Source organism: Phocoena sinus, chromosome 11 (genome assembly GCF_008692025.1).
Source record: "Phocoena sinus isolate mPhoSin1 chromosome 11, mPhoSin1.pri, whole genome shotgun sequence".
In the NCBI taxonomy this organism is placed as follows: domain Eukaryota; kingdom Metazoa; phylum Chordata; class Mammalia; order Artiodactyla; family Phocoenidae; genus Phocoena; species Phocoena sinus.
The window spans coordinates 11,415,873-11,440,373 of record NC_045773.1 but is presented as its reverse complement, the minus strand read 5'-3'; the positions used below and the strand labels follow the sequence as shown (position 1 = coordinate 11,440,373).

At 43.1% G+C, this 24,501-nt stretch overlaps 1 protein-coding gene across 2 annotated transcripts in view; it reads left to right on the top strand.

Annotated features, from left to right (window-relative positions):
• ITPR1 (inositol 1,4,5-trisphosphate receptor type 1) overlaps nucleotides 1–24,501 on the top strand; it is a 333,789-nt gene that overhangs the window by 175,518 nt on the left and 133,770 nt on the right. For both annotated transcript variants that reach the window (XM_032647530.1, XM_032647529.1), the window contains 6 exons: nucleotides 915–1,052; nucleotides 4,716–4,841; nucleotides 15,006–15,206; nucleotides 16,830–17,081; nucleotides 19,883–20,008; nucleotides 21,997–22,125. In XM_032647530.1, coding sequence (XP_032503421.1) covers nucleotides 915–1,052; nucleotides 4,716–4,841; nucleotides 15,006–15,206; nucleotides 16,830–17,081; nucleotides 19,883–20,008; nucleotides 21,997–22,125 — 972 coding nt within the window. The remainder of the gene's footprint in view (nucleotides 1–914; nucleotides 1,053–4,715; nucleotides 4,842–15,005; nucleotides 15,207–16,829; nucleotides 17,082–19,882; nucleotides 20,009–21,996; nucleotides 22,126–24,501) is intronic.

Below are 24,501 nucleotides of genomic sequence, written 5' to 3'. Positions count from 1 at the left end.
CTTCATGGAAAGTGTAACAGGGAGAAAGTGAACCTCTGAGGTGAAGTGCATGGGTTTTAGTGTCAGGTCTTGGTTCAGATCCAGCTCTGCCACTTATTATTTGTGTGTCTTCAGTCTCCTCACCTTGTATAGGTGCCTCCAGCACCTATACTTCTGAAGGTTTACAGTTGAAGGAAGAGTTAAGTGGTGAAATTGTCAAGGACTTAATCTCAGCGGCTGGCACGTAGTACCCACCAATGAGAACCATGTCTCTTTAGGAATCTTTGCACAGGCTAGTTCAAAGTTGGGAGGTTGGCGCTTGGTGTTTTTTACCCTAGAGCAAATTCTTCCCAAGTCCTTGGCAATGATGCTGAGCCATCATTTTAGGAGATCTGAAACCATCCCACTTGCTGATGGAGCCGTAATCCATTGGTTATTCTGGAAGACTTGTTCTTAGCCGTATGTGGATTTGGTTTAATACAATCAATAGGGATACTACAAGTTAGAGGAGTTTCCCTCGTTTTATGTTCTTAATATATTTTGATCCTTTTGCCTTCCTGTCCACACCGCCCCCTGCAGTCTTTTTTCCAACTACACTTCCTAGTTTTCTGAGATTGATTTCTTTTTTCTTAAAAAATTTTTTTTCCAACTTTGAGGTATAGTTGACAAAATTATAATATACTTGACAAAGTGATGATTTAATATACATATGCACTGTGAAAAGATTACCCCAGTCAAGTTAATTAAACATCCATCACTCACATAGTTAGGTTTTTGGGGGGAGCCAGTAGGGGGGGCGGTAAGAACGCTTAAGATCTACTCCCTTAGCAAATTCCAAGTATACAGTGAGGTATCATGAACTGTAGTCAGTAGGTTAGGTCCTCGGAACTGAGATGGGGGTCAGAGGAGAAACTTTGATTCTTTCTTTGTACCAGATTTTGATTCGACTCAGCAAACTCTGTGTCCAAGAGGGCGCCTCTGTGAGGAAGAGCCGGAAGCAGCAGCAACGCCTGCTCCGGAACATGGGTGCCCATGCCGTGGTGCTGGAGCTGCTGCAGATCCCCTACGAGAAGGTGGGCATCCACATCTACGGCTGCCGCTCCATGGGGGGCGGGTTCCTGGGTTTCCCCAAACACTTCGCACTTGGGAGCGGTCAGTGAAGAAATGAAGCTGATGTGACGATTGTCACTATAAAGCCGTCTTCGGTAATTGATATGAAACAAACAGAGCATCCTGACAAGGAAGCGAAACCACCCATAACCTCCCTCCACTTGGACGATTCTATAAAGAAGGAGCAGTCTGTGTATTCTCTCCTTACTCCCATACCATGCTGGACGGGGGCAGCTTGGTCTGAACACAAAGGTCTGATGACAGAGCTGTCTGTGCACGTGGGCTTGTGCTGTACAGTTTCGTCTGCAGTGTTACTCAGGCATGTAAGCACACAAGTTACTAAATGCACGTGGGGACGTGGGACTCGCCCACTCAAGGTCCTCACTCATATGCTGGCAGCTGGTTGAGCTGGATCTATCAGATACTGCTTGGCTCTAAGTCTGCTGGTCTGTTGCTAGCCGTTACCCTGCGTCTCCCATTTTTCATGTTAGCGTTTGGCATTGCTAGCGATGGGATTGAGGGAAGGAGGATAACATTTGCATCCGTGTGGCCTGACAGGGCGCTTTCAGAAGCATTCATTCAAGCTTCTAAAACCCAGTATGGTGATCTCGGTGTTGCCACGTGATAGATGAAGAGACTGAGGCTTGGGGAGGTTAAGAGTCCAAAGCCATAGACGCCGGTCTCTTGAGTTTGCCAGTGGCTCCCAGAGACTCGCTAGTGAAGAGCCGCCTGAAGAAGGTTCACTGCCTAGTGCTTGCAGGGTGCCAGGCACTGTGCCGAGGCCTTTACGTCATTTGCTCATTTAACCCTCAGGACACCCAGATGAGATAGGTGGTACTATTAGAAGCCCCATTTTAAGTGAGAAAACTGAGGCCAGGGAGGTCTAGTAACTTGCCTGGAAGGCCCAGCTGCACCTCGCAGAATCAGCCCCGCTCACCTGTGGAGCCCGGGCCTTGGACCTCTGTGCCTTCCACCTTACCTGTACCTCACCTTTGTAGGTAACACACCTTTACCTACTGCCCTGCACTTTAGGAAGTTCCCTGCCAAGGCTTCCTCCTCAGTCATGGCGCCTGTGTGAATCAGATGCGTCAGGCCTTTCACCAGCCGCCAGTAAAGCACAAGTTTAATCCCTCCAGTAGGTCAGGTACTTAACTACCTTGGAATTAATGTAGACAGGTGTGGGTGTCATCCGAATGTGGCTGACGTTTGGACTAGAAAGAGCAGGTGGATTTCCCTCCCTCTGTGTAAAGAATGTGAGGAGGGAGTTTGCTGGCCTCGGCTTTGCCTCATAATAACGTTTCCCTGATGAGAGACGTTCATTTTCAGAGCAGTGTTGAATCGACTGTAGGAACCAGTTTCGGTTGGAGTTGGTGGCTCAAAGGCAGAAGATTGTGTATGTATGTGTGTGTGTGCGTGTAATTTGTCTGGTTTCTGGATGGGTACAGTCATCCCAGTGCGTGAGAACAGTGGAGGGGTTCCTACCAACAGCTAACCTCTTGTTATGTCTTGATGAGTTTGCTTGCTTGCCCTGTAGAAGTCTGCTTCGAAGGCCAGAAGCTTTTCAGTTAGCTTGTGCACCAGCAGATTCTTTTCTTAGCTGAAGAAGAGGAAGAATGCAGAGTGGTTCAAGGTTGCTGCGGTGTCTGTCTGTCCAAAACCCTCTTGTTTCTTAGAGCTAGAAGCTTTGCCCCTCACTCTGTAAATGGGAGGCAAATCTAATACCCGTTCTGTTCTGAGACTTGCTAACAGTGTCCTTTTAGATCTCCTGCTTTGTTCGATTGTCTCACTGACAGCTCGGATTCCTTCCGTCAGTGTTCTCGGCAGACGTCTTCTGTTTTCTCACAGGGCTGTTGTCTAGACCAGGGTGGGCAAACTGCAGACATGGATCACTTCCAGCCCACCACCTGTTTTTATACAGCATATGAGATAAGACTGGTTGCTACGTTTTTGAATAGTTAAATTTTCAGGGGTTATATAAGTTCGTGCGTAATGCCTTCCGTTTTGCTTTTGTTTTTTTTTTTTTTTTTTTTTTTTTTTTTTTTTTGCTGTACGCGGGCCTCTCACTGTTGTGGCCTCTCCCATCGCGGAGTACAGTCTCCGGACGTGCAGGCTCAGCGGCCATGGCTCACGGGCCCAGCCGCTCCGCGGCATGTGGGATCTTCCCAGACCAGGGCATGATCCTGTGTCCCCTGCATTGGCAGGCGGACTCTCAACCACTGCGCCACCAGGGAAGCCCCCGTTTTGCTTTTCGACCCATAAAGCTTTAAAGTACGTATCTGGACCGCTAAGAAAAAAAAAATTTGCTGACACTCTTTCTAGATCAGTACCAATAGCTAACGTTTACTGAGTCATTACTGTCTAAGCCCTTGACATGAATTTTCTCATTTAATCGTCGTAACCACAGTAGGAAGTGTGTGTGTGTTATTAGCTCCATTTTACAGATGAGGAAACTGAAAGGTTAAGTCACCTGCCCAAGGTCACACAGCTTGGAAGTTGTAGACCTGGCATAAGGGCCAGGCAGCCTGGTTTCAGGGCCTGCATTCCCAACTGCTACACTTTCTGGCCCTTGAAATGTGGCGAAGTATGTGCGATGACTTAGGAAGATGACGCGGGCTCTCTGAATCTGAGGGATGATTTCCATTTGGGGCCTTTTTACTATTGTAAATGGTGGCTTGTTTAGAACTGGGCAGAGTGGCAAGAGGTTTTATATAATTGTCTTGTCATAGGCATCCAACTCTTTACAAATACTGAGTGTATTTTTTTTAATTGAAGCATAGTTGATTTACAATATTATATTAGTTTCAGGGGTACCGCAAAGGGATTTATTATCTTTATAGATTTTGCTCCATTAAAAGTTATTATACGATAATGGCTGTACTTCCCTGTGCTGTACAATATATCCTTGTTGCTTATCGAGTGTGTGTTTTTGATATATGAAATGAGAAAATCGTAATCAACCATGTGAAATGCCTGAGACACATATTATCCTGATTTTATAGGTAGGAAAACTAAGTCTTAGGTTAAATAATGTGCCTGAAGTGACAGGGAAAGGAGTTAAGACAGATTCCTGTGCCCTAACTTAGAATCTAAAGAGATTTCCACTGTGCCATGTTAGCTACTGCCAAAAGTTAGTGTGTCCACAGGTTAAGGCAACTTAAAAATGTGTGCCCGAGAGCTGGGGAGGTGTGGGTTTATGGCCATTGAGGAAGTCGGCTCCCATCTGCTGTCCGTCCGTATTTTCAGAAGTAGGGGGTTCAGAGATGGCAGCCGTTGCTAGACAGTGGAATTCCAGACACTTCCTCTTAGCTTTCACTCTCTATTGCCCTTTCCCCCCAATAAAATCATTTCATTTCTGCCCAAAGCTAGTGGGAGAGAATTCACTTTTCTCCATGAAGTATAAACAACTTGTTGGCTTCTTTGCAGGGTCAGCAGTGCAGTCCCCCAATGTGTTCACACAGCCCGCCCCCAGCAAACACCCCCAGAGCCCCACATTAGTCGGAGGGGATGGAGGTGTCATCGAACCTGGCCTCCTGGCCTAGAGATCAGTGCTTTCTCCTGTCGACCTTCTCTAGTCAAAGGCATAGCCCTGTTTTCAACCTGTTTTTTGTCTCTCTCCCTCCACACAGGCCGAAGACACCAAGATGCAGGAGATAATGAGGCTGGCTCACGAGTTTCTGCAGAATTTCTGTGCTGGCAACCAGCAGAATCAGGCTTTGCTCCACAAACATATAAACCTGTTTCTCAACCCAGGGGTAAGACTGGAGGCCTGTCTGGAAATCTGTGTGGGGAGGCGGGTGGGGAAGCAGGAAGCGAGAAGAACACCTTGTTCTTTTGCTGTTGTGGCCGCTGGGACTTGTTATGAGGCAACATTCATTCCAACGGGGAACATTTTGATCAACACTCAGGAGGATGTAAATACTCCCCATCCTTTGGGGAGAAAAGGTAGAAGGAGGGGGGAAGAGGTGGTAGATGCGAAGGTAAGATGGACTGATTTTTTTTTTTTTTTTTTTTTTTTTTTCTGGAAACTTCCTTGGTCATTTTATTTTTTTTTTTATTTTTTTTTTTTAGGATTTTTTTTTTTTTTTTTATTAAACATCTTTATTGGGGTATAATTGCTTTACAATGGTGTGTTAGTTTCTGCTTTATAACAAAGTGAATCAGCTATACATATACATATGTTCCCATATGTCTTCCCTCTTGCGTCTCCCTCCCTCCCACTCTCCCCATCCCACCCTTCCAGGCTGTCACAAAGCACCGAGCTAATATCCCTGTGCCTTGCGGCTGCTTGCCCCCAGCTATCTACCTTACTACGTTTGTTAGTGTGTATATGTCCATGACTCTCTCTCGCCCTGTCAAAACTCACCCTTCCCCCTCCCCATATCCTCAAGTCCGTTCTCCAGTAGGTCTGCGCCTCTATTCCTGTCTTATCCCTAGGTTCTTCATGACATTTTTTCCCCTTAAATTCCATATATATGTGTTAGCATACGGTATTTGTCTTTGTCTTTCTGACTTACTTCACTCTGTATGACAGACTCTAGGTCTATCCATCTCATTACAAATATCTCAATTTCATTTCGCTTTAAGGCTGAGTAATATTCCATTGTGTATATGTGCCACATCTTCTTTATCCATTCGTCTGATGATGGGCGCTTAGGTTGTTTCCATGTCCTGGCTATTGTAAATAGAGCTGCAATGAACATTTTGGTACATGACTCTTTTTGAATTTTGGTTTTCTCAGGGTATATGCCAAGTAGTGGGATTGCTGGGTCATATGGTAATTCTATTTGTAGTTTTTTAAGGAACCTCCATACTGTTCTCCATAGTGGCTGAACCAATTCACATTCCCACCAGCAGTGCAAGAGTGTCCCCTTTTCTCCACACCCTCTCCAGCATTTATTGTTTCTAGATTTTTTGATGATGGCCATTCTGACTGGTGTGAGATGATACCTCATTGTAGTTTTGATTTGCATTTCTCTAATGATTAATGATGTTGAGCATTCTTTCATGTGTTTGTTGGCATTCTGTATATCTTCTTTGGAGAAATGTCTATTTAGGTCTTCTGCCCATTTTTGGATGGGGTTGTTTGTTTTTTTGTTATTGAGCTGCATGAGCTGCTTGTAAATTTTGGAGATTAATCCTTTGTCAGTTGCTTCATTTGCAAATGTTTTCTCCCATTCTGAGGGTTGTCTTTTGGTCTTGGTTATGGTTTCCTTTGCTGTGCAAAAGCTTTGAAGTTTCATTAGGTCCCATTTGTTTATTTTTGTTTTTATTTCCATTACTCTAGGAGGTGGGTCAGAAAGGATCTTGCTGTGATTTATGTCATAGAGTGTTCTTCCTATGTTTTCTTCTAAGAGTTTGATAGTTTCTGGCCTTACATTTAGGTCTTTAATCCATTTTGAGCTTATTTTTGTGTATGGTGTTAGGGAGTGATCTAATCTCATACTTTTACATGTACCTGTCCAGTTTTCCCAGCACCATTTATTGAAGAGGCTGTCCTTTCTCCACTGTACATTCCTGCCTCCTTTATCAAAGATAAGGTGTCCATATGTGCGTGGGTTTATCTCTGGGCTTTCTATCCTGTTCCACTGATCTATCTTTCTGTTTTTGTGCCAGTACCATACTGTCTTGATTACTGTTGCTTTGTAATATAGTCTGAAGTCAGGGAGCCTTATTCCTCCAGCTCCTTTTTTCGTTCTCAAGATTGCTTTGGCTATTCGGGGTCTTTTGTGTTTCCATACAAATTGCGAAATTTTTTGTTCTACTTCTGTGAAAAATGCCAGTGGTAGTTTGATAGGGATTGCATTGAATCTGTAGATTGCTTTGGGTAGTAGAGTCATTTTCACAATGTTGATTCTTCCCATCCAAGAACATGGTATATCTCTCCATCTATTTGTATCATCTTTAATTTCTTTCATCAGTGTCTTATAATTTTCTGCATACAGGTCTTTCGTATCCTTAGGTAGGTTTATTCCTAGATATTTTATTCTTTTTGTTGCAATGGTAAATGGGAGTGTTTTCTTGATTTCACTTTCAGATTTTTCATCATTAGTATATAGGAATGCCAGAGATTTCTGTGCATTAATTTTGTATCCTGCTACTTTACCAAATTCATTGATTAGCTCTAGTAGTTTTCTGGTAGCATCTTTAGGATTCTCTATGTATAGTATCATGTCATCTGCAAACAGTGACAGCTTTACTTCTTCTTTTCCGATTTGGATTCCTTTTATTTCCTTTTCTTCTCTGATTGCTGTGGCTAAAACTTCCAAAACTATGTTGAATAAGAGTGGTGAGAGTGGGCAACCTTGTCTTGTTCCTGATCTTAGTGGAAATGCTTTCAGTTTTTCACCATTGAGGATGATGTTTGCTGTGGGCTTGTCATATATGGCTTTTATTATGTTTAGGAAAGTTCCCTCTATGCCTACTTTCTGGAGGGTTTTTATCATAAATGGGTGTTGAATTTTGTCGAAAGCTTTCTCTGCATCTATTGAGATGATCATATGGTTTTTCTCCTTCAATTTGTTAATATGGTTTATCACATTGATAGATTTGCGTATATTGAAGAATCCTTGCATTCCTGGAATAAACCCCACTTGATCATGGTGTATGATCCTTTTAATGTGCTGTTGGATTCTGTTTGCTAGTATTTTGTTGAGGATTTTTGCATCTATGTTCATCAGTGATATTGGCCTGTAGTTTTCTTTCTTTGTGACATCCTTGTCTGGTTTTGGTATCAAGGTGATGGTGGCTTTGTAGAAGGAATTTGGGAGTGTTCCTCCCTCTGCTATATTTTGGAAGAGTTTGAGAAGGATAGGTGTTAGCTCTTCTCTAAACATTTGATAGAATTCACCTGTGAAGCCATCTGGTCCTGGGCTTTTGTTTGTTGGAAGGTTTTTAATCACAGTTTCAATTTCAGTGCTTGTGATTGGTCTGTTCATATTTTCTATTTCTTCCTGATTCAGTCTTGGCAGGTTGTGCATTTCTAAGAATTTGTCCATTTCTTCCAGATTGTCCATTTTATTGGCATAGAGTTGCTTGTAGTAATCTCTCATGATTTTTTTTATTTCTGCAGTGTCAGTTGTTACTTCTCCTTTTTCATTTCTAATTCTATTGATTTGAGTCTTCTCCCTTTTTTTCTTGATGAGTCTGGCTAGTGGTTTATCTATTTTGTTTATCTTCTCAAAGAACCAGCTTTTAGTTTTATTGATCTTTGCTATTGTTTCCTTCATTTCTTTTTCATTTATTTCTGATCTGATTTTTATGATTTCTTTCCTTCTGCTAGCTTTGGGGTTTTTTTGTTCTTCTTTCTCTAATTGCTTGAGGTGCAAGGTTAGGTTGTTTATTCGAGATGTTTCCTGCTTCTTAAGGTGGGCTTGTATTGCTATAAACTTCCCCCTTAGAACTGCTTTTGCTGCATCCCATAGGTTTTGGGTCGTTGTGTCTCCATTGTCATTTGTTTCTAGGTATTTTTTGATTTCCCTTTTGATTTCTTCAGTGATCACTTCATTATTAAGTAGTGTATTGTTTAGCCTCCATGTGTTTGTATTTTTTAAAGATCTTTTCCTGTAATTGATATCTAGTCTCATGGCGTTGTGGTCGGAAAAGATACTTGATACAATTTCAGTTTTCTTAAATTTACCAAGGCTTGATTTGTGACCCAAGATATGATCTATCCTGGAGAATGTTCCATGAGCACTTGAGAAAAATGTGTATTCTGTTGTTTTTGGATGGAGTGTCCTATAAATATCAATTAAGTCCATCTTGTTTAATGTATCATTTAAAGCTTGTGTTTCCTTATTTATTTTCATTTTGGATGGTCTGTCCATGGGTGAAAGTGGGGTGTTAAAGTCCCCTACTATGAATGTGTTACTGTTGATCTCCCCTTTTATGGTTGTTAGTATTTGCCTTATGTATTGAGGTGCTCCTATGTTGGGTGCATAAATATTTACAATTGTTATATCTTCTTCTTGGATCGATCCCTTGATCATTATGTAGTGTCCTTCTTTGTCCCTTTTAATAGTCCTTATTTTAAAGTCTATTTTGTCTGATATGAGAATTGCTACTCCAGCTTTCTTTTGGTTTCCATTTGCATGGAATATCTTTTTCCATCCCCTTACTTTCAGTCTGTATGTGTCTCTAGTTCTGAAGTGGGTCTCTTGTAGACAGCATATATAAGGGTCTTGTTTTTGTATCCATTCAGCCAATCTGTGTCTTTTGGTGGGAGCATTTAGTCCATTTACATTTAAGGTAATTATCGATATGTATGTTCCTATTTCCATTTTATATATTGTTTTGGGTTCGCTACTATAGGTCATTTCCTTCTCTTGTGTTTCGTGTCTAGAGAAGTTCCTTTAGCATTTGTTGTAAAGCTGGTTTGGTGGTGCTGAACTCTCTCAGCTTTTGCTTGTCTGTAAAGGTTTTAATTTCTCCATCAAATGTGAATGAGATCCTTGCTGGGTAGAGTAGTCTTGGTTGCAGGCTATTCTCCTTCATCACTTTCAGTATGTCCTGCCACTCCCTTCTGGCTTGTAGGGTTTCTGCTGAGAGATCAGCTGTTAACCTTATGGGGATTCCCTTGTGTGTTATTTGTTGTTTTTCCCTTGCTGCTTTTAATATGCTTTCTTTGTATTTAATTTTTGACAGTTTGATTAATATGTGTCTTGGCGTGTTTCTCCTTGTATTTATCCTGTATGGGACCCTCTGTGCTTCCTGGACTTGATTAACTATTTCCTTTCCCATATTAGGGAAGTTTTCAACTATAATCTCTTCAAATATTTTCTCAGTCCCTTTCTTTCTTTCTTCTTCTTCTGGAACCCCTATAATTCGAATGTTGGTGCGTTTCATGTTGTCCCAGAGGTCTCTGAGACTGTCCTCAGTTCTTTTCATTCTTTTTTCTTTATTCTGCTCTGCAGTAGTTATTTCCACTACTTTATCTTCCAGGTCACTTATCCGTTCTTCTGCCTCAGTTATTCTGCTATTGATCCTATCTAGAGTGATTTTAATTTCATTTATTGCATTGTTCATCGTTGCTTGTTTCATCTTTAGTTCTTGTAGGTCCTTGTTAACTGTTTCTTGCATTTTGTCCATTCTACTTCCAAGATTTCGGATCATCCTTACTATCATTATTCTGAATTCTTTTTCAGGTAGATTGCCTATTTCCTCTTCATTTGTTAGGTCTGGTGGGTTTTTATCTTGCTCCTTCATCTGCTGTGTGTTTTTCTGTCTTCTCATTTTGCTTATCTTACTGTGTTTGGGGTCTCCTTTTTGCAGGCTGCACTTTCGTAGTTCCCGTTGTTTTTGATGTCTGTCTCCAGTGGTTAAGGTTGTTTCAGTGGGTTGTGTAGGCTTCCTGGTGGAGGGGACTAGTGCCTGTGTTGTGCTGGATGAGGCTGGATCTTGTCTCTCTAGTGGGCAGGTTCACGTCTGGTGGTGTGTTTTGGGGTGTCTGTGGCCTTATTATGATTTTAGGCAGCCTCTCTGCTAATGGGTGGGGTTGTGTTCCTGTTTTGCTAGTTGTTTGGCATAGGTTGTCCAGCACTGTGGCTTGCTGGTCGTTGAGTGAAGCTGGGTGCTGGTGTTAAGATGGAGGTCTCTGGGATATTTCCACCGTTTAATATTATGTGGAGCTGGGAGGTCTCTTGTTGACCAGTGTCCTGAAGTTGGCTCTCCTACCTCAGAGGCAGAGCCCTGACTCCTGGCTGGAGCACCAAGAGCCTTTCACCCACACAGCTCAGAATAAAAGGGAGAAAAAGTAGGGAGAATTAGTAGAAGTATGAGTAAAGAAAGAAGGAAAGGAGGAAAGGAAGGAAGGAAGAAAGAAGCAAAGAAGGAAAGAAAGGAGGGAGGGAGGGAGGGAGGGAGGAAGGAAGGAAGGAGGGAAAGAAGGAAAAAAGACAGAAAGAAAGATGATACAATAAAAATAAAATAAAGTATAATATAGTTATTGAATTAAAAATATTTAGAAAAAAAAAAAAGGGACGGATAGAACCTTAGGACAAATGTTGGAAGCAAAGCTATACAGAGAAAATCTTACACAGAAGCATACACATACACCTTCACAAAAAGAGGTAAAGGGGGAAAAATCATAAATCCTGCTCCCTGAGACCACCTCCTCAATTTGGGGTGATTCGTTGTCTAAAGGAGGGAAGGAAGGAAGGAAAGAAAGAAAGAACGAAGGTAAAGTATAATAAAGTTATTACAATTAAACTTAATTATTAAGAAAAGAATTTTTAAAAAAAAGTCATGGACGGATAGAGCCCTAGGACAAATGGTGGAAGCAAGAGTATACAGACAGGATCTCACACAGAAGCATACACGTACACATTCACAAAAAGAGGAAAAGGGAAAAAAATCATAGATCTCGCTCCTAAATTCCACCTCTTCAATTTGGGATCATTCCTTGTCTATTCAGGTATTCCACAGATGCAGGGTATATCAAGTTGATTGTGGAGCTTTAATCCGCTGCTTCTGTGGCTGCTGGGAGAGATTTCCCTTTCTCTTCTTTGTTCTCACAGCTCACAGGAGCTCAGCTTTGGATTTGGCCCTGCCTCTGCGTGTAGGTCGCTGGAGGGCGTCTGTTTTTTTCGCTCAGACAGGACGGGGTTAAAGGAGCCGCTGATTCGGGGCCTCCGGCTCGCTCAGGCCGGGGGTTGGGGGATGGGGGTAGGAGGGGCACTACGTGCGGGGCGGGCCTGCAGCTGCAGAGGCAGCGTGACGTTGCGGCAGAGGCCGGCGTGATGTTGCACCAGCCTGAGACCCGCCGTGCGTACTCCCGGGGAAGTTGTCCCTGGATCCCGGGAACCTGGCAGTGGCGGGCTGCACAGGCTCCGCGGAAGAGGGGTGTGGAGAGTGATCTGTGCTCGCACACAGGCCCCTTGGTGGCGGCAGCAGCAGCCTTAGCGTCTCCCGCCCGTCTCTGGGGTCCGCGGTTTTAGCCGCGGCTCGCGCCCGTCTCTGGGGTTTGCGCTTTCAGCCGCGGCTCGCGCCCGTCTCGGGGGCTCGCGCCCTCAGCCGCGGCTCGCGCCCGTCTCTGGGGTTCGCGCTTTTAGCCGCGGCTCGCGCCCTTCTCTGGAGTTCCTTTAAGCAGCGCTCTTAAACCCCTCTCCTCGCGCACCAGGAAACAAAGAGGGAAGAAAAAGTCTCTTGCCTCTTCGGCAGGTGCAGGCTTTTCCCCGAACTCCCTCCCGGCTAGTCGTGGTGCACTAACCCCTTCAGGCTATGTTCAAGCCGCCAACCCCAGTCCTCTCCCTGAGCTCCGTCCAAAACCAAAACCCGAGCCTCAGCTCGCAGCCCCGCCCGCCCCGGCGGCTGAGCAGACAAGCCACTCGGGCTGGTGAGTGCCGGTCAGCACCGATCGATCGTCTGTGCAGGAATCTCCCCGCTTTGCCCTCCGCACCCGTCGCTGTGCACTACTCCGCGGTCCCGAAACTCCCCCCTCTGCCTCCCGCAGTCTCCGCCCGCGGAGGGGCTTCCTAGTGTGTGGAAACTTTTCCTCCTTCACAGCTCCCTCCCACTGGTGCAGGTGCCGTCCTTATTCTTTTGTCTCTGTTTTTTCTTTTGCCCTACCCAGTTACGTGGGGAGTTTCTTGCCTTTTGGGAGGTCTGAGGTCTTCTGCCAGCCTTCAGTAGGAGTTCTGTAGGAGTTGTTCCACGTGTGGATGTATTTCTGGTGTATCCGTGGGGAGGAAGGCGATCTCCGCGTCTTACTCTTCCGCCATCTTCAAGGTCCCCCACCACTGCCTTCTCACTGCACTTGTTACCGAGTCCAAGCTCACTCTGCTCGCCGCACGAGAGGTCAACAAATCCGAGATGAGGTGTTGAGGAAGGGAAGACGACTTTAAAGATGGCAGACTAAAGTCTCAAAACTAACCATCTTATCCGGGTTTGGATGCCAGTTTCCCCTGCCTTGAGTCACGTGTACTGTGTCCAGATGGTCTCAGCACCGCAGTGCTCTGGCAGGGCTGCCTCCTTGAAGTGGCTCCCACTGTGGAAACTGGGTAAAAAGCCGGACTGATATTTTTTCTTACTAACAGCCCTCATTACATCAAACTCCGGTCATAGCCAAGTGCTAATCCTCACAGTGCAGGCACAACCTCCTAAGGTCATGTGCCAGGTTTTCTGTGTTTATACAAAACATCGTCTATCCATGTAAAACATAATTATGTTACATTTTAGTTAAATCTGTTTTAAAAAATATATTAAATGTGTAGTATGCTTTTTTAAAAAGAAGGTGGTGGTACATTCCACCCATTGTTTTGCGTTTTGCTTTTTTCACTTAACACATCTTGGCTGTCTTTGCAAGTGAAAAATATATAAACTTTGCTCATTCATTTTCATGGCTAAATGGCATTCTGTAGAACGGCTGTAACTTTTTTTAGACCGTTCCTGTATTAACGGACAGTTAGGCAGTGTCTGATTTTGGCTTGAGAACAGTACTGCAAAGAACATCTTTGTACATGAACACACCCTCACGTACACACACAGAAACACACAGAAACACTCGCTCATCCGTACTGCCGGAGCTTTCCAGGAAGAGGACTACTGCGTTGTAGGGTAATGTTCCCTCTTTGTCATGTTAAGAAAAAGAAAAGGCAAAAAATGAAAAGGTTAAAGCCCCCTGCCTCATACTAGTCATAAAAATAACTCAGTAAGTCTGGGTAAAAAGTAGAAAATTAAGCTTCTAGAAGAGAACATGAAAATACCTTCATAACCTTGTGGAAAGGGAAGTTTTTTCACACAGTATGCCAAGAGCACTAGTCATTAAGGAAAATATCAATAAATTGGACTTCTTTAAAATTAAGAACTTCTGTTCATCAAATGACACCATTAAGTAAGCAAAGACAAGCCAAAGAGTGGGAGAAGACACAGCGTACGAGTCCAGCAACGAGTTCGTACCCAGAATAGGTATCAAACTCAGGAGAGTCCGTAAGGAAATTCACAGCCCACTTTTTTAAATGGACAAAAAATTTCACAGTGGGACACTCCACAGTAGAGGTTATCCAGATGGCCAATAAATATGACAAGGCCCTCAACATGGTTAGTCATCAGAGAAATGTAAATCAAGCAAGATGTGTGCAACAAAATGTGACTAAAATGAAAAGACTGACATTACTAAGTGTTGAGAAGGATACAGGGTAGCTGTAATGTAGAATGTAAACTGGTAACATCTTTCAAAGCTGTTTGGAAGTATCTTCCGAAGCCAACCATATTTAAACTCTGCAACCCAACAGTTCGACTCTTGGGTATAAAGCCAACAGAGACGCATACATTGTGTTTATCAGAAGACATTGAGAAGAATGTTCAGAGCGGCACTGTTCACTGTTCATTATTTGTTCACTATACGAATACTGTTCATCATATTTGTCGTAAGAATTGTGTAACTACTTACTCTTTAAATTAGATACTCCCACAGATGCCCGTCAACAATAGAACAGATCAGTACATTGTGGTATAGTCATGCAATGGAACGTACATAGCGGTGACAAGGAACAAACTAGTAATACATGCAACAACATGGATGACAACGTGCAAAAGTAACATTGAACAAAAGAAGCCAGGTAGAAGAGGATGCATGAGGTTCAAGAACAGGCAAAACAAATCTATGGTTGTGCAAGTCAAAATAGCGGTAAAACTGGGGGGTGGGCCATAAAGGCAGCCTGTTGTATTTCTTGATCTGGGTGCTGATGGTCCCTCTGGAATTCATTCAGCAAAAAACAAATGATTAGTTTAGTGCCCTGTGTGTTTATTGAAAAAGTTGAGTAAAAAGACGGTACAGAGGCGAGCACGGAGAAAGGTGCTTTCACGGGGTTAAATGTCCCCCTCTCTGTGTTTGTCGTGGACTCTTCTCTTTCTCACTTGGTCCTCTGCTCTGGCCTTCCTTTGACCATGTGCCTGTGCCCCTGACCCCACTCTTGTGCCAGATCCTGGAGGCGGTCACGATGCAGCACATCTTCATGAACAATTTCCAGCTGTGTAGTGAGATCAACGAGAGAGTCGTCCAGCACTTTGTTCACTGCATTGAGACTCACGGTCGAAACGTCCAGTACATCAAGTTCTTGCAGACGATTGTCAAGGCCGAAGGGAAATTCATCAAAAAGTGCCAGGACATGGTCATGGCTGAGGTGACAACTATGGATTTCTATATATCTTCCTCTGGTGTTCTGTAGGAGCTTAAAAATTGTTTAATTTTATCAGTATGAACTGGCACCCTGTCCAGGAGCCATAGGAAGGGACAGAAAGTAATTGTGTGTGTGTGTGTGTGTGTGTGTGTGTGTGTGTGTGTATAAGTGTGTAATCATGTGTTTGTGAGCTTAAGCTATAGATACAGGCAAGAGTCTGATCTAGTATTTTGTAGCAATAATTCTATTTATTTTAAGGATCATTGGCTTGGATTCTTCTGAGAGGGAAAAACACCCCCAGGAATACTGAACCAAAATAGAGTGGATGGAGGTTAAATGTGGGTAGAACCTTTTGAGCCAGAGCATCCCGTCTTGTAGATTATATGACTTTTTAAAAAAAAAATTATTCACCAAATTAATTAGCTGGAAAAATTGTTGCTTGATGATTCTCAAGGAGAAGCTGGTCAGTGGAATTGGGGCAAAGTCCCCCTTGGTTCTCTGTGGGACGTCTGTGTCCCATGTATGCTGTCTGGCCAGGAAGGTCCTCTGTCACTCCCGCAACTTTGGCGTCTGCATATGCTTGGTTTCATCCATCCTTCCACCTTTAAAAAAAAAAAAAAAAGGAATCTCAAGTAAATCCACTTAACACTTGGGTTTATAATCTTATCTACATATATGATTTCAGTGAAAGGTGGTGTAGTGTCATTAAAAGTGTTGGCTCGACCTGGGATGCAAATGTTGGCTGTACCATGTCCCTCGCTGTGTGATTTGGGACGTGTTATTTGACTTCTCAAACACTCAGTGTGGGTTTCTGTAAATGAAGGCATGGCAGTATTCACTTGAGCTGATAGGCGGGTTAAATCAGATAATGATGACAATAATAGCTACCATTTATTGGAAGTCTGCTGTGCTACTCTAGTCGCTGTTGTAAGTAATCATGGTATCTGGCACATAATCAGAGTTCATAAAGGTTAGTTATTATTAAGTAAATAATATTGACCATATTTATTTTGACTTCTGTGCCGGCCCTTTTTGGATCTTTTGTATTTCATGCAGGGGTGAAATCGATTAATTCTTAAGTAGAGTTATGAAAAGCCCCAGTCCCCGGGAGACAAGTTACGAACAGGAATGCCTTGACTCTTTGAGTGTTGAAAGGAAGGCGTATCTTAATTAGGATTGGATAATTTGTGATTGTGAAGAAATAAGGCAGCGTGTGAAAGAGTTGTAAGAAGAGTACTTATAAGGCATGAAAAGGAGATGGAAACATTTTTAAAAACAAAAATCATAGCCTAATTATTAGTTTGGAAATACAAGTGCAAGGTTGAAATCTACATTTTTACCAGATACATGAATGCTGGTATGTAGACTTTCTCTTCCCCGATAGTTTTTTAGGACTGTTGTGATATTTTTATATCTGTGGATGAAAATGATGATGCTGAAGATTTGTAGTTGTTCAGTAATATAAGTGAATGAAATCTAGGTGAGTTCAGTAGTACAGGTGCTACTGGTTTTGGAAGGTAAATGCTAACAGAACATCTCTTTCTTTGTGAATAGATTTGTTTGTTTAATGCTTCCCCCATCCCTGCAAACTTGTGCTATAAGCAAGTCTTGTTCTTTTGATTATAGCTGGTTAATGCAGGAGAGGATGTCCTCGTATTCTACAACGACAGAGCCTCTTTCCAGACTCTGATCCAGATGATGAGGTCGGAACGGGACCGGATGGATGAGAACAGCCCTCTCATGTACCACATCCACCTGGTCGAGCTCTTGGCCGTGTGCACAGAGGGCAAGAACGTCTACACGGAGATCAAGTGCAACTCCCTGCTCCCGCTGGATGACATTGTCCGCGTGGTGACCCACGAGGACTGCATCCCTGAGGTGAGCGACTCTGTCCCCAGGGTGGGTGGGCCCTGCTCATGTCTCTCCTCGTGGCGTGTGGGGCTGGGGCTGGAGGGGAGTCTTCCGCTGACCTAGGTGGGACCTCACAGTTTTGACACCTGCAGCTCATTTTGTCGTGAGATTTGCATTGGCTGAAACAGCATCTTCTTGAGCATTGGTTTTGGGTGAGAGGAATGATGGGGGAGTAAATTTTTCCGTCTGTCTCCTTGAAGAAGAATGGGAAACTGCTGGAGGGCTTCAGCTCTGTGTAATGAATGATTCCACGTGTTGAGCAAAGAGCATTGACCTGAATGAACCTCTCAGAAATGAGAAGAACGGTGCATTGAGATACAGTTCATACCAATGTAAAACTTAACTCTGTGAAGTGTATTCTTTAAAACAAAAACTTGTATTGCAAAAATAATGAATGTCGACTATAAAATATTCAGGAACTACAGGTAACCAATAAGAAAATGAAAGTAATCTACCATTTCACTGCCCATAATAAATACCTCTCAGGTTTTTGAAGTAAATTCTTCCAGCTTTCTGTTTCCCTATTCATATACATTAGCTAGTAACAAAAAATGGATCATACAGTATATATTTTATCTTTGTATGTTTTGTAATATATACTCTTAGTTTATATTTTAAGCTAAATATACATACATTTTTATATATATAGCATATGTAGTATATATTAAATATATGCACTGTTTTTAGATTCATGTTTGGAAAAGTTAATACATTTAGAAAAATTCAAATAGCAAAGACCATAAAGGAGTAAACTATGAAAAATCTTCTTTACCTGTTCCCCACACCCCTCAGAAAATTATTTATTAGGTTCTTGTGTATCCTTCCGGACTTTTGCATAAAAACATTTATAAATATATATACTTTATTCTCCGCCCCCCCCCCCCCTTTTAACACAAAAGGTGACATTCCAGGTACATTCTTTTTTTCATATCAGTCCGTAAAGAGATTCTACATTCCTTTTTTATAGTTGTATAAAATTTCATTGTACAGATGTACCATAATTGTCTTCCATGAATGTTGAACCAGCTTATTATATAATGTGATAATAATAATAATAAGGAAATAAAATGCTACATTTTTCTCACAGTATGGTTTATACAGTATATTATCAAATATTTGGATTCTCATATCCCTGATATATGGATGTGGTATTTCGATATAGTTGTACTTTGCATTTCTCTTATTATGCATAAGTGAGGTATAATAGCTTGTGTTTTGCCCATTTTTGTTTGAAATACAACCTAAGTACAGAAGAGTACATAAACGTGACTTGTGCAGTATAAGAATAATTACAAAGATAGCGGCTGTGTAACCACCACCCAGGTCAGGAAATGTGCCTCATTCCCCACCTGTGTCCTTTTCCAGTCCCCAACCTCCCCCAGAGGGCTCCCTCATGGAGGCATAGTTGTGACGTGGCTCTTACGTAGATTTCTTTGTACATCCCTAAACAGTATAATTCAGTTTTGCCCACTTTTGAACTTCCTTTATGCACTATTTTGTGCCTTTTCCTGTTCCGCTGTGTGGTGTTAGGATTCATCCATCCTGACATACGCACCTGTATTCATTTCCTTTGCTTTGGAGTGTTGCTCTGTGTCATCGTCCCACAATATGATTTTCTGTACGTCTGTTGATGCTCATTTGGGTTATTTTTGCTTTTTGGCTGTTAGGACCAGTGCCGTGTGTCCTGGCCCACACGTGTACACATCTCTGCAGGGGGTATACTTAGAAGTGCTGGGTCATACAAGGTGCATTTCTTCCCTTTGACTTGATAATGTGAAGTGGTTTCCAGCAGTTACTCCAGTGGCCACCCCTCCCCCAGAGCTCTTGTTGCTCCCAGACCCTGCCAACCCTTGCTATTATCAGACCCTTTATTAGTATATATTTGTTTTCAATCTGGTGGGTGTATAGTGATACCTCATAGTGGTTTTAATTTCTATCCGCTTGATTCCTAAATGAGATTCAATCCCTTTCCATGTGTTGTTTTTGAGATTTGATATTCCTTTAAGTAAATAGCAGATCCGATTTTTTGCCTGTTTTTCCTTTGGCGTGGCCATTGTATATGCACAGATCTGTAGGAATTCTCTGTGGGGATATGCATTGCAAACAGCTTCTTCCAAATCGTGTCATTTAACTCTTGTAACAGTGCCATTTCATAGATATTCTTTTTTTTTTTTTTTCTTAGTTCCTTGATGAGGGATCGAACCCATGCCCCCTGCACGGGTTGTTAACCACTGGACCCACCATGGGTGTCCCAGAAATTCTTAATTTTAGTGTAGTGAAACGTGTCCATCTTCTCTTCTCTGATCAGTGTTTTCTGTTCCATTCTTTTTTTTGTTTGTTTGTTTCTTGCGGTACGCGAGCCTCTCACTGTTGTGGCCTCTCCCGTTGCGGGGCACAGCCTCCGGACGCGCAGGCTCAGCGGCCATGGCTCACGGGCCCAGCCGCTCCGCGGCATGTGGGATCTTCCCAGACCGGGGCACGAACCCGTGTCCCCTGCATCGGCAGGTGGACTCTCAACCACTGCGCCACCAGGGAAGCCCTTGTTCCATTCTTTACCTTGAGGTCATGAACATATTCTCTTCCAAAAGCTTTGTTTTTGAATTTTATAATAGTGAATTTTGAATATCAAAAAATCATAGAAGTTAAAGCGTGCAGGGGAAAATGGAATGACCATCATGGTCCATCCTTGTCACTATTAAAATGAGGGAACTAATCAATCCTGCATGTACTAAGTTGGTTTTTGAGAAAAGCCTGTTTCTCTCTTCCAGGTTAAAATTGCGTACATTAACTTCCTGAATCACTGCTATGTGGATACGGAGGTGGAAATGAAGGAGATTTATACCAGTAATCACATGTGGAAATTGTTTGAGAATTTCCTTGTGGACATCTGCAGGGTGAGTCTTTCTGGAGCTAAGGAGGCAGGGTAAGGGGGTACGTGTGGGTCTGGGTCACCCTGTGCAGACGTAAGGACGCAGTCACGTAATTTCACCTTGCCAATTTGTGGCACAAGGAGGCACCTGGCTCTCGTCTTTCCACACGTCTTGTTTCTCTTGACCCTTTTACTCCTAGCTGAGAATAGATTTTACTCATCAAGCTTCAGGTAAGGTAGATTATTTCTGGTTTTCATCTCATCCTTTATGGGTTGATTTGTGAATGATAACCTGGGACATACTAAACTCAAATTTATGCACTTTTTGTTTCTTTGAGAATAAGTCTTTCCTCGAAGGACACCTTCTTAAGTGTGAGCATTTATGATATCTCCTACAGTCTGGTGTTCAGCATCCTGGAAAGCATGTCACTATCTGTCTATTGCTTTCCTGGCCCAGCCTTTGGGGTGGGCTTCAGTACTCTTGGTTTGGTTTTGCGCTGAGCTTAATATTGGTTCTAAAGCTATGGGACTGCGACCTCACAAGGCGCTTTATGGATTTCATATGTGTTTTGTGGTAGTAGGGTTCGGGGGGAGGGCACGTGGGGGAAAAGTAATTCGGTCCTTGAGAGAATGATTGTGAGATGAATACCAATTTCAGAAACGTTGTGATGCTAAAAAGAAAAAAAAAAGGTGCATTGGAGAACGCTAGAATATGGTATTTTCTCCTGACTGTACAATTCCCAGTGTGAGACAAGGAGCCTGAAAGAAGTTACTTTCCTTGTAATGAAGGACTATGTTTAATAATACCCTGGTGTTGGTGTCACAGGTATATATATATATTGATGTATTATTTAAATATGTATATATTTTTATCTCAAATTCTTCCTAGTCTTTTAATCCCATAAATCTGGGGGTTCAGGCTTGAAATGGCAGGCCTGCTTTGCCCCTTTAAATCAGGACTCCGACAAGTTTTCTGCGGAGGTCCAGATGGTAATCGTGTTTGGCTTTGTGGGCCATGCGGTCTCTGTCACAACTACAACTCTGCCCTGCTAGCATGAGAGCAGCCATAGCAGTCTGTAAACAGATGGGCATGGCTGGGTTCCAATAAAACTTTATTTATAAAAACAGCCAGGAGCACTTAACTTGGCTGACCCCTGCCTTAAATTGTTCAAAAATGCTGTGAAATCTGTTGCCACCTTCATTCTCTGGATGTGTCCACAAACTGCTCATCACTGGGCTCAGAGCATGATAGCTAATAAAATTTGATTGTTTTACCCCTTACTTCATAATTTTTTATTATATACAATTTTATATCTGAAATTAGAGGGCTAATGAATTTGGTAATAAGACTTGATTTAATAAAATGAATTTTTAAAACCTGTTCTTCTATTGATAAATCTCTAATCTTATTCTACACAGCGAAATTATGTAGAGTCCAGGTGAAATCTGAAGTCTCTCTTCACCTGAAAACTTATACAATTATCCTGAGTCACAGCCCACTATTTTCAACAGTCCTGCATATCAGCAGAATTTTGATTGAATGGAAGAGTGTTGTAGGTTTGGAGAATATCGTGCACAGTGGTCCTCAGTGGTAACATTTGATTCAGGATCTTAATTACATGCTTTAGGAAGCTACGGCCTAGAGAGGATGAATGGCTTAAACAGTTTACTTTCAGGGACAATGTAGACAATTGTAGTTATGATGCCTCTTACCACCTTTTGGGTTTTAGGTTTGCCGCAAGTTGGTAGGAATTGGGAAGCGATGGCCTTGTAGGTCCCACGCCAATTTTCATGTTCGGTGATTCCACACCATGGTATCCAAGTTGATCTGTTTCTCTTCTGCCATGATTTATTTTTTTATCATTGCTGTCTCTTAAGGGGAGAAGTACTGACTTGCAGGCTTTTCCTTTTCCTTTGTTAAGGGTAATTAGCAGGAATAGTCACAGATCTCTTAATTGTACAACGGGTGTGCAGGTTTTGGTATAATGTCTAAAGTGTCCATTTGTCCTCCAGGCCTGTAACAACACGAGTGACAGGAAACACGCAGACTCAGTTTTGGAGAGGTACGTCACCGAGATTGTCATGAGCATCGTTACCACGTTCTTCAGCTCTCCCTTCTCAGACCAGAGTACGACTTTGCAGGTAGGAAATACAAATGTATTGATAGATGCAGGCTATTCACAGTAGATACTTGGCAGCTGGAGCTGGTGCGGATTCGGGACCTGAGCGGCTATAGATGAGCCGCTCTGCAAAGCGTTGCTACAGATGCTTTTCTCTTTGTGAAGAGTGGTTTTTACAGGACCCCTTGGATAATCAAGTACCTGAGAATGATTTTCTGTACCGATGGTTCTGTTGGTTGTTGATTTTCTCCTTAAAATGCCTTCTTCCTTCCCTCCCCCCTTTAATCTTCTTGATTCCTTATCTCCAATCTTAGAAAGAGAAGCAGCTTTCAAATAAATGCTAGCATGTTATTAACACTATTTAAAAATATGTCTGGAAATCTCCATTTTAACTTGAAGTGTGCGCCTAGAGTTCACCAGAAGGGGTCCGTGGCAGGTGGGAGTGAGAAGTCCTTCAGCCTTGACAGCAGGGCTGCCACGTTACACCAGCCCCAGCACGTGCTGCTCACACGGAGCCCCCTGGAGTCGTGTGGTGCAGCAGCCCTGCGTGCCGATTGTCAGTGTAGTTAGAGTTCCAAAGGTTTGAATCCCTGGATCTGGGAGGTGTTTTTATTATTCTTTTACTAGGAAACATCGCTCTTCTTTTTAGAACTGATGTCTGGGTCCGTGGCAGTGGGAGTCTTGCTGCAGGTCTGTGTGTACAGCCTGCAGAATGAAAGCAGGACTCGGTCTCAGGTGGTCAGAAGAGCAGTAGTAACCATCCTTGTCACGCAGATAGATGGAGGCTGTCCTGGGGTTGATGGGTGGCCCAGGGTGGTTGGAGCGTAGACAAATAATCTTAAGGTAAATTCTCCAAGAGAAGAGTGATTCATGGTCAGTATAATATCACTGGCACGTTTATTAGATACTGCTGTATTCCAGTGCCTGTGTAGAGGAGCTCATATTAGCTTAGTACAGATGGTATTATCCCCATTTTGCAGCTGAGCAAAATGAGGCTCAGAGGATTTAATTACCATGCTCAGCCATGCTCACAACTACTAACTGGCAAAATCATGATTTCAACCCGGGCCTGTCTGACTCTGGAACTTGAATTATGGAATCTTTAGTAAGATACGTTTTCTTAGGGACTGTTGGTAACCTTCTATTTAATTGAGCTTCACTGCTAGCTTTTAGTTATCTCTAAAGCGGCGCTCCCCAGCCTTTTTGGCACCAGGGACTGGTTTCGTGGAAGACGGTTTTTCCACGGGGTGGGGGGTTGGGATGGTTCAGGTGGTAATGGGAGCGACGGGGAGCCGCAGATGAAGCTTCGCTGGCTTGCCGCCGCTCACCTCCTGCCGTGCGGCCCTGTGCCTGACAGGCCGTGGACGGGTACCGGTGCGTGGCCCGGGGGTTGGGGACCCCTGCTCTAAAGGATCATAAAGTTAGAATGTGACTTTTAGAATATCTGTACATAGTTTTTGTGTAACTGGGCAACAGGAACTTGTTAGATCCCAAGCACATGAGCTGCTGGAGGCCAGAACGTGCTCCTTACCAAGTGCTGTTCTACAGAGCCAACTGCTTTGGTTAGTCAGGTTGGACTTGCATAGTGGCAATTGCTATGGCAATACCCATTCTCCTAGAGATTGTGAAACAGTATTGCAAAACCAAATGTCAAAGTAAACCAATCAAATTAATTTAATGGAAACCATTAAACAGGAATTTGTGTTTTTGGTTTTTCATCTTGGTCCCCCTGCTGTCTCCTTCCACTGCCTTGCTCTGAAAGCAGTTTTAAGCCAATTAACAGGCAGGAGTGGTCAGAGAAATAAATCTTCAACATAAATGTTATGTAAGTCCCTAGCAAGGCCCAGGTTGTCTAAGCATATTTTTTGTTTGTTTGTTTGTTTTGTTTTTGTTTTTTGGTACGCAGGCCTCTCACTGTTGTGGTCTCTCCCGTTGCGGAGCACAGGCTCCGGACGCGCAGGCTCAGCGGCCATGGCTCACGGGCCCAGCCGCTCCGTGGTATGTGGGATCTTCCCGGACCGGGGCATGAACCCGCGTCCCCTGCCTCGGCAGGTGGACTCTCAACCACTGCGCCACCAGGGAAGCGCTTGTCTAAGCATATTTAAAATACAGAGTCCAAGCTGGATTTCTAGAATATTTATTTTCAAGGAATACTATTTTTGAAGCTGTCCTAACATGTCTTACTTTATCTGTTGAAAAGCCTATGTCTTGCTCCCCAGGTAGATTTGTGCCTTCGTCCTTCCTTCCTTCCTGGTTTTGTTTCCTTCCTTCCCTTCTTTTAACCCACATTTGTGAGGGAGGAAAATGGTGGCCTGGGATTGGACTGTGCTGCGTTTAAGGTGCCAGTGGAATGTCTGTGAGGCAGCTGGAAATGTGGGATCCGGGAGCAGCAACAGAA